We start from the raw sequence: 9,701 nt of genomic DNA on the forward strand, positions 1-9,701 counted from the left end.
GTCCCTGCCACTGTGCAAGCAGTTCCCCACACTCCAGCAAGGTCACCTTTATTTCTCTATCTCTGGAAATCTTCATTCTGCCCCCTCAGAGAAGCCCCCCAGGTTCCTCCAGTTACATCCAGCTCTCTGCTCCCTCCTCTCCTTCCCAACACCCTCACGGGCCTGTGACTGAAAGGACAGGGAATTAGTGACTCCAGTGTGAGGAGAGGGGTCCTGGGATCTCAGAAGGCTGCAGAGGCTGTGTGGCACCTTGGGAGGTGCCCAAGGGAAGAAGAGGGGTAGGGCCCTGCCCGCTGCACACTGGCCCCATGACCTCTGAGAGTTCAGAGTGACTCTCCTGCAGCACACCCCTTGCAGGGCACCACCCATTTCCCAGCCTCCTCACTGTCAGGTCCAAATTCCCCCTGGCAGAATGCTGCTCTGCATTTTCAGGTGAAGCCCTGGGAATACAGAAGCAGCCCTGGGAGCCGACCATGTGCCTGCGTCGACTTCCTGCCTGGCTCATCCTCGTGGCCTATGGGCTCCTGATGCTCCTCATCCAGGGCCAGGGTGAGGCTGCCATGGGGAGGGTGGTAGAGACCAGGTTGGATCTGCCAAAGTGCACAGAGACAGAGCCTGAGCCTAGGGGGAAGGCACCAGGGCGGGGGAGTTGGTAGAGGAGCCAGATGAAGGGGATGAGGGGCTGGAGGGTGAGCCAGAGAGGGTCAGAGCTACCTGAGGACACCCCCATGGAGGAGTGAGCTAGTGTGAGGGGATTCTGAGGAGAAGAGTATGGGCAAGCCAGAAGCCTCCTGGCAAAGGAACAAGGATAGGGTCCTTTCCCTCCTGTGTGTGGCTGTGGCTGTAGCTACTACTCACCCTTGGATAATAACAACAGCAATATAAGAGCTTGCTGGTTACATTTGGCTCTGAGTGTTTTGACCCCTTAGCTAGAGAAGTGTTGGCACCTTTTGTCGAAGTCGACAGACAAGGTTAATGTCCCTGGGGGATACAGAAGCCCCTGGTACCACTTCTCAAAGCTGATCTGAATGACTGGTGAGTTCCCTTCACTCACGAAGCCGAGCTGGCATGGCTTGGATTGAATTCTAGACAAGGGTGATGTGCTCTGTACCTGCTAGAAGTCTCTAGGCCTTTATCAGAAGGTGTTGGCAGGAGAGTACCATGCCCAGGGAGTGTCAGCAGCCCTGGATCCCTCCCACCCCAATGGCTCCTAGTGTGAGCATTGGACATAGCCCCAACTTTCCCAGTCTAATCTGCACAGAGGAATCCAGGCTCGCCTGTCCCCTTGGACCACCGCTGACAGGCTTCCTCCCTTACCAGGGTCTTTCTCAGAACTTTCTCATCAGGAAGATTTTTCTAGCTTCACTGAAAGATTCTGTTTTCAACAGTCTTTTTTCTTGAACTCACATCCAAAAAAAAACAAACAAAAAAAACCTTAGTCAGGAGAGGGTATAGAATTGAGTCCCACAGTCTTCTGCCCACCCAGTCCTGGCTCCTCCACAGGCCCATCTAGGTCTTAAATAGGGTCCGGGTCTTACACACTCCTCATCTTTGTCTCTCACCTAAATGGTCACAAACCCATCTTTTCTGGTGTGACCTTTTCTTCATCTGGACACGAGGACACTTCCCACCACTACATACATACATGGGTGAGATTCCTCCTGCTGTTTCATGCAGGGCTTCTCCTCAAGGAAGCAGCGACATTATGTCATCAGACTGTGAGCAGGAATATTTAGCAGGCTTTGTCCTTTGTAATTACAAATATCAGGCATTAGTGGCCAGTCACCACATGAGTTACATGGACCATGATCCCTCTGGCACGGCATTATGTGGAGACAGCATGTTAGTAGGGACAGGAGTGTGTCTTTGGACTTGGAGGGATGCTGGCCAATTTCCTTCTCTGGTCCTGTGAGTGGATGCTGCCCTGGCCTGTCCTGCACCAGGAGCATCAAACATGCAGATCTTAGGGGGATCTAGTGGGAGAGAGGAGGAGGTTTGGAGTTTTTAATGTTTTCTTATGAAAACCAGCTCAGATCTACCAAACTCTAGAGTGAGATCTTGAGCCTGGGGAAGGGAAGGCTCCAGTGATGTGGGAGCTGTGGAGATGTGAACAATAGTGGGAGAACTGTGGACCTGACTTCCAACTCTCTGCACCCTGAAGCACAGAGAGGACTGGGACAGCCTGAGGGCTACACAGCACCCAAGAGAAGGCCCATTCTGGGGTAGAGAGAAAGAGTTAGATCCAAGGTGCCCAACATCAATCTTTAACAATTATCATGTATTGGACAAGGTAGATATATCTAATTGACTTTCCATTGCCTCCTTACTCTGAATCCCAGCCCCCGGCAGGACAAGAGTTTTATGATATGAACTCATATCTCCCCTCCCACCATTCATTTCTACTTATATGAATGATGCTTCTTTAGTCATTTCTTGTCCCCTCAAGCATGAGATCCTTGAGGATGAGAAACTTAGATCAATTCCGACAGTCCTCCTAGTGCGTGACATGACCTGGCACAGTGAGTGCAATGGACACTCTTGACCCATCAGCCCAAAAGATATTCTGCTGGCATAAATGGAATGAATGGAACCTGGAACTAAGTGGGGAATGACTTGAAAGAAGGATCATGTGAGGCAAGGCATCAGTTAAAGCAGGGAGTGAGATTGTCTGGGATGGAGTCAGGACCTGAGGTCTGAATTGACCACTGCTCAGCCCCTGGAGTAACTGTATTCCATTGGCACCAGGTGTCTGCAAAATGCAGATGCAAAGAATCTAGGGCTGAAAGATCATGACCTGGTCGAATGATAGTGGTGGTGTGCATAGGGACTAGGGATGGGCAGAAAGTTTCTGAAGCAAATGTTGACAGATCAGGGTCCCTCCACAAGGTGGAGCTGATGAGGGCCAACCAGGCCAAAGTGCTGTGGGCCAGTAGCTGATTGAGCAGACCCAAACCGGACATGCATCTCTCTGCCCACAGCTCAAGACTCAGTCAGCCCCATCCGGACCACCCACACCGGGCAGGTGCGGGGCAGCCTTCTCCATGTGAAGGGCTTCGATGCGGAGGTCCACACCTTCCTGGGAATTCCCTTTGCCAAGCCACCTCTAGGACCACTGCGCTTTGCAGCCCCTGAACCCCCTGAACCGTGGAGTGGTGTGAGGGATGGGACCTCCCACCCGGCCATGTAAGCTTATCTGGGATCTGGGAAACCTCAGGACTGGGGTTGGGGTGGGAATCTGAGCCCTGGGCCAGGCTGCAGTGGCTCCTTCATCTACACTGCACTGCAAGGCCTGGGGCTATAGGTCAGTGGTAATGTGTCTTTAGCAACCTAATGCACCAGCTTTGAAACCCAGGCCCTAAGTAAACAAATATATAGAAATATATCCCTCTGCATTGGGGCAATTCCCACATTCATTTTTCTAATGCAGGAGTAACTTTGCCAGGCTCCTGCCTCAGGGTGTGGAACCCAAAAGGCATTAGCTTCAGGTGCTAAACACAAAAGCAGAAACACATGTCCCTGGATTTGGCTTACTCCAAGTGTTCTCTCCCACCAGGGGAGATGTATCTGAGAGAGGGTCGGCTTGGCTCTCTGAACCTATAAAAGACCTTGACTCTAGCAGTTGATGGTGCATTCTCTGAGGAGGGCAACAGTGGTGGCTCCTTGGGGACCCCACCCACAGGGCCAAGGGAAAGGGGCATGTGCTTACAGCTGGAGACTCAGTGGAGGGGTGAGGTTTTCTGAGAGTCTCAAGTTGGGCTGTGGGATGCCCCATTACCCTTCTGTGAGAAGTAACCTCCATCCACTCAGGCACCACCTGTGTGGGGACACCTATGCTCTTCCAGGCCTGAATGGGGACAGGGATAAGTGGTGATTGTCAACACAGACAGCCATTGTTTCCCAGTCAGGGCCCTAGTCTCAGGATTGCCCAGCCTCAGAAGGAGGTGGAATCAAGTGCTCAACAATCTTGAGGCCTTCCTGGAGGTTTGGGCTCCATCCCAGCTTCCCCTGAGCCTGTGGCCTAGAACTAAGTGGGGAATGACTTGAAAGAAGGATCATGTGAGGCAAGGCATCAGTTAAAGCAGGAGTGAGATTGTCTGGGATGGAGTCAGGACCTGAGGTCTGAATTGACCACTGCTCAGCCCCTGGAGTAACTGTATTCCATTGTCACCAGGTGTCTGCAAAATGCAGATGCAATGAATACAGAGGCTCTCAAACTACAGAGTAAAAACTTGCCTCCCAGCCCCATGTCAGAGGACTGCCTGTACCTCAGCATCTATGCGCCTGTGCATGCCCGTCAGGGATCTAACCTGCCTGTGAGTATTAAGCCATGGTCAGTAAGGGTGGGAGAACAATTTTGGGGAAGATGATTAGAAGCGGGATTGGAACATGGTTCAAGGTAGAGAGCTAGCACAATGCTGTGAAGGCCCGAATGAACCCAGGAACTACATAATAAACCACCAACACTGGAAGTAACAGGTTCAGCAGGCCACCACTGTGGTGTGAACTACCATGAAAAGTTTCTCACTATCAGCTCCAAGAAGGCCTCTTATGCAGGCAGGTAGCTGACCCAGCCATGGAGTCAAAGAAACCTGGATGCTCTCAGAGACCAAATATTCTGACGCACTGATGAACTCACCATCTTGTACCCAGGAGATCCATTCAAGTGCCCAAAGGGTGCATTTGAGATCACTAAATTCCATGACCATGGATTATTTTGGGGGCCAGATATTAGATGACACTTTAAACTAATGTTCAATGGGGTAATCACAGAAACATCAATTTTCTTTCTTTTTTCAGAGTAGTTCTAAGAGGAATACATTCACGTTCTGATTCATAATTAGACCCCAAAGTAAGGGAGGCCTGATCTTCCAAATTGAACTTACTCTGTCAACAGTGCCCTAGGTCATGAAGTCCTGCTAGGATTCTAAGTGGGTAGCTACACAAGCCAAAGTGGTGTTCAGACTAGGGGTTCAGCCAAGACGGGATTTAAGGTAACTACCACATGGTATATCTCCTGATTTCCCAGGTGATGGTCTGGATCCATGGTGGTGCCTTGGTGACGGGCTCAGCTTCCATGAATGATGGTTCTATTCTGGCAGCCATTGAAAATGTACTGGTGGTCACTATTCAGTACCGCCTGGGAGTTCTGGGCTTCTTCAGGTGAGCCTGGGTCAGGGATGGTCAATGAGTAGAGAGAGGACTACAGTCTGAGTAGACAGAAGACATCTATTGATCATCATCCTTTCCATTTCTCAGCACTGGAGACCAGCATGCTACTGGCAACTGGGGTTACCTGGACCAAGTGGCTGCCCTACGCTGGGTCAGGCAGAATATTGCCCACTTTGGAGGCAACCCTGATTGGGTCACCATTTTTGGCGAGTCTGCAGGTGGCGCTAGTGTGTCCTCACATGTGTTGTCTCCAATGTCCCAAGGACTCTTCCGTGGTGCCATCATGGAGAGTGGGGTAGCCCTGCTGCCTGACCTCATCACCAGCTCATCTAAAGATGTCTCCACAGTGAGTATCCTTTTCTACCCACGGCCAAATCTGCTGCCTCATCCTTCAACTTCAGAGCCTCTGCCACTCTGTCTGTTCCATGGGAACAAAGACCATGCAGGTGTTTCCAGAACTGGCCACTACTACAGGGTTTCTGAGGAGCTCAAAGGTCAGAATCCACATACCTCTGGTTGATTTTGTTCTATGTTATGCAAAGCTGCACCCTTGGGGCCTTATCCTCAGAAGACCCATGTAAGCAGGTATGATGGCTCCTCTGGCTGACACATGAGCTTGAGGGAAGGAAGAATTTCACACCTGCAGCAATATACACATGGCACCCTTTGAGAATTATGGGTAACCTGCACACAGCTGAGACCTTAGGCAGCAACCCCCTCCCTGTCTGGAGAGATGATTCAGCCTCTTTTGGGTGCCTTTACAGATGGTGGCCAACCTGTCTGCCTGTGGGCAAGTAGATTCAGAGGCCCTGGTGAGCTGCCTGCGGGGCAAGAGTGAACAGGAAATGCTGGCTATTACCAAGGTAGGGCTGAATGGACGTTAGTGAGGAGACAGGGGTTATGGTATGAGGGAAATACAGTCCTTTCCACTGTGGAACAACTATTTCATTTCCAAAGCTTGGTCTCCTCATATTCTCATAGCCCTGGATAGGAAATTGAGACAAAAATATGCTACACCAAGTGTAGAACCTTTGAATGTTGGTGTGAGCATCATTGGTTGAATTAGGATGGGTTGGAGGTAACTCAGGTGTCATTAGAACAGAGACTTTTCTTCCTGTCATCATGTACCTTGAATGCCCACTTAGACTTTCAGTGTCATTCCTGCTGTGGTGGATGGGGCCTTCCTACCCAGGCACCCCCAGGAGCTCCTGGCCTCTGCTGATTTTCAACCTGTTCCAAGCATCATTGGTGTCAACAATGATGAGTATGGCTGGCTCCTTCCCATGGTGAGTCCCATCTCCAAACCTTCTGGAATGTGTCAGGTTGGAGCAGCTCAAGTCTTGAGAACTCCTGGTCCATCCCACCCCCAACTCTAGACCCTCCTTTCATCACACAGGTCATGGGCCCCCCTGAAATCCAAAAAGAAATAGACAGAGAGACCACACGAGCTGTTCTACAGAGAACAGTAGCACAGATGGTAAGATTCCTGAGGTCCTGTGCCAAGCAAGAGTGCAGCCAGACAACTTCCTTTTCAATGATCCCTAGGAACAAAGATTGATCTATGTGCATTTGTGAGTGGGGTCACCCCACAGCTTCACAGCTTTGCCCTATTCCCTGACACATCCCATATCCCATCTCCAACATAAAGTGGCTGCCTCCCCATCCCAGAAACTGCTTAAACTGAGTCTCCCTGATCACCTGGACTAGATGATGTTACCTGCCGAATGTGCTGACCTATTAATGGAGGAGTACATGGGAGACAACGAGGACCCCCACACCCTCCGACTCCAGTTCCAGGAGATGATGGCAGACTTCATGTTTGTGATGCCTGCACTCCAAGTAGCACTTGATCAGAGTGAGTGTATCTGAACCTGAATCCTGGCTTCCTAGGAGACAGCTCAGAGCTGTGGGTCCCAGGTGAGGTCTGGTGTCAGGTCCTGACACATGTCTTTATCTAGACCCTGGTCCCAGGCACCTGAAGGTCCTCATCTCAGTAAATCCTTATGGCTAGAGTAAGAGATAGACATCACACTCATTTAACAGAGTAGGAGACTAAGGTAGTGGCACTCAAGGACTTGCCTATGACCACACAGCCAGGAAGTCCAAGACATGACTTAACAAAGAGCCTTCTAACTGCCCCTGATCCATTCTGGGCTTCCCAGCCACTGTGAAGATTCAAGCCAGAGATGGACCTAGCAATCTTGTCACCAAGAGTGACACTTCCTGTCCACTCTCCAGGTTCCCATGCTCCTGTCTACCTCTATGAGTTCCAGCATCGGCCCAGCATCTTCAAGAATATCAAGCCACCACATGTGAAGGCTGACCATGGTGATGAAATCATGTTTGTGTTTGGATCCCACATCAATGGCATCAGAGGTGAGCACTCCTTGTTCCACAGGAGCATTCTCCTGCGTACATGGTGGCAATTGCTCTCATCGTACAATGAGAAACTGTGACTTAAAGAGAACATGGGATCCAGTGTCTACCATCTTACAATTCAACAGGTTATTCCAGGGTTAGACCTTTCCCACTCCAATCTATGCTCCTTCCCCCTGTTCCCCCCAAACCATGGTATCTAGTATAGGAAAAGAGGGGGATGATTAAAGGCATAATCATTTCTTAGATGACTTCACAGTGTCCAAAAGAAGGAAACTGCTAGGCCAAGGAGGAGCCCAGTGTTGATTCAGTTAAAGGCTGGGAGTAGTAAAGGCAGGTTGGGCAAGCAGAGGGCCTGGCCCTGGGACTGTTGTGATAGGGAAGGGACACAAGCCTGGGGGGCTAGGGTGGTGAGTGTGGCACAGGAGTGGACAGCTGGATGGGATTGGCCAGGACCTGGACCCTTGCCTTCCTTCTCCCACAGTTGAGCTCACTGAGGAGGAGGAGCTGCTGAACAGGAGGATGATGAAGTACTGGGCCAACTTTGCTCGAAATGGGTGAGGACACCTGCACATCTCAGCCTCCCAGGGGACACGGGCCCTCCACTGCTCCCCTTGTCTGAGGTGACGCCATTAGCAAATGTGTGTCCTTAATCATATCCTAGCCCCCTCCCCAACCAGAAGACCCACACTAAAAAAGGGTGCTTTGTGGGTGCAGATCACTGGTCTCTTCTCACAGTGGTCCAGAGGGTGAGCCATAGTGCTGGGCTACCATGAGAGCCAGTCTCTCACAGGGAAGGGCAACACAGGCCATATTACTCTGCCCTGTGGGGAATGACACTAGTGAGAAGTTAGTGCTTTCCTACATCAGGATGCATCTCCCCATTCTCAACACCCTTTTCTGCCTGGCTGGATGCCCTGTCCATAATTAGGGTGGAAGATCAGATTTTAGTTAAACAGAGCTCAGACTGACCCTCACCCTGCCCTGCTGGGAGGGCATGAACCCCACAGGAACCCCAACGGAGAAGGCCTACCCCATTGGCCACTGTTCGACCAGGACCAGCAGTACCTGCAGCTAGACATCCAGCCTGCTGTGGGCCAGGCCCTGAAGGCCCACAGGCTGCAGTTCTGGACCAAGACCCTGCCTCAGAAGATCCAGGAGCTAAAGGGAGCAGTGGACAAGTACAGAGAGTTCTAGCTCCCTTGTCAGGGAGAGAAGGGTGTGCTAGGTGTGATGGGGTCTTCCTGTGGTGCCCACACATGCCCACCCAAGGACCAGGGTTGACCCACTCATTCACATAGCTATTCGTCCTTACACTCCTCCATGGGTCCTCTCTTGTTAGACACATCAGTAATTCCCAATGCATGCCCACCTTCCTCCTCACCCCACTGTGCCTGAGTCCCTCCCTCCCTTCCTCCCCTCTCCTTCCCTACAACCCCTTCTATCCCCTCCTCCCAGTAGCCACGCCCTCCCATGCTGACAGAGAAGTTTTAGGAAGCAGAGCTGGTACTTTTCTGAACCCCTTGCCCATCGATCTGCAAGTACCCCATGTTCTCATACCGGTGGGACCTCTGTAGAGAACCTGGACACCACAAGCCCCACTGTTTTACTCCATCAGGCTCCTGTAACAACAACAGCAACAGCAACAACAACAACAACTCCAATAATAATCTATTGAGGCATGGTGGTACATGGCCATAACCCAAGCCACTCAGGAGGCTGAGGGAGAAGAATTACATATTCAGTCTAGGCTGGCCACTTGAGGAAACCTGAGCTCAAAATAAAACAACAAGTCCTAGCAGAGTAGCTCAGTGGTAGAGTACTTTCCAAGCATACACAAGGTCCTGCATTTGATCACAGTGCTACCACCAAAATATAAACAAATAAACTCAGTAAACTGGGTAGCTCATAAACAATGCAAATGTGTTATCTTCTGTGTTGAAGGTGACAAGTCCAGAATCAAGTGTTAGCAGATTTGTTGTCTGGGGAGGTCTTGCTTTGGTTTCTAGATGGCACCTTCCCACTATGTCCTCACTTGGCAGAAGGGGCAAACAAGTTCTCTTGAAACTATTTTACAGTCCTAAACCCAGTCCACTCCCAATGATTCATCACTTTCAGACTGGTTTGCTTTCTTTCTTTTCAATCAAAGCCCAGGT

At 50.7% G+C, this 9,701-nt stretch overlaps 1 protein-coding gene across 1 annotated transcript; it reads left to right on the forward strand.

Moving 5' to 3' along the window:
• Positions 1 to 473: 473 nt before the first annotated feature.
• On the forward strand, positions 474 to 8,742 carry LOC143383238 (cocaine esterase-like). The gene is made up of 12 exons (XM_076837573.2): positions 474 to 549; positions 2,979 to 3,183; positions 4,172 to 4,313; positions 5,027 to 5,160; positions 5,257 to 5,515; positions 5,934 to 6,032; positions 6,315 to 6,455; positions 6,566 to 6,646; positions 6,877 to 7,024; positions 7,408 to 7,545; positions 8,030 to 8,102; positions 8,556 to 8,742. The coding sequence occupies exons 1-12, from the start codon at positions 474 to 476 to the stop codon at positions 8,740 to 8,742; spliced, it is 1,683 nt and encodes a 560-aa protein (XP_076693688.2).
• The last annotated feature ends 959 nt before the right edge of the window (positions 8,743 to 9,701 follow it).

Source organism: Callospermophilus lateralis, chromosome 18, assembly GCF_048772815.1.
Source record: "Callospermophilus lateralis isolate mCalLat2 chromosome 18, mCalLat2.hap1, whole genome shotgun sequence".
In the NCBI taxonomy this organism is placed as follows: Eukaryota; Metazoa; Chordata; class Mammalia; order Rodentia; family Sciuridae; genus Callospermophilus; species Callospermophilus lateralis.

Coding starts and splice junctions, on each gene's coding strand:
- LOC143383238 (XM_076837573.2), top strand. CDS start 474: ATGTGCCTGCGTCGACTTCCTGCCTGGCTCATCCTCGTGGCCTATGGG. Junction 5,161..5,256: donor GGAGTTCTGGGCTTCTTCAG/GTGAGCCTGGGT, acceptor TCCATTTCTCAG/CACTGGAGACCAGCATGCTA. Junction 8,103..8,555: donor GCCAACTTTGCTCGAAATGG/GTGAGGACACCT, acceptor TGAACCCCACAG/GAACCCCAACGGAGAAGGCC.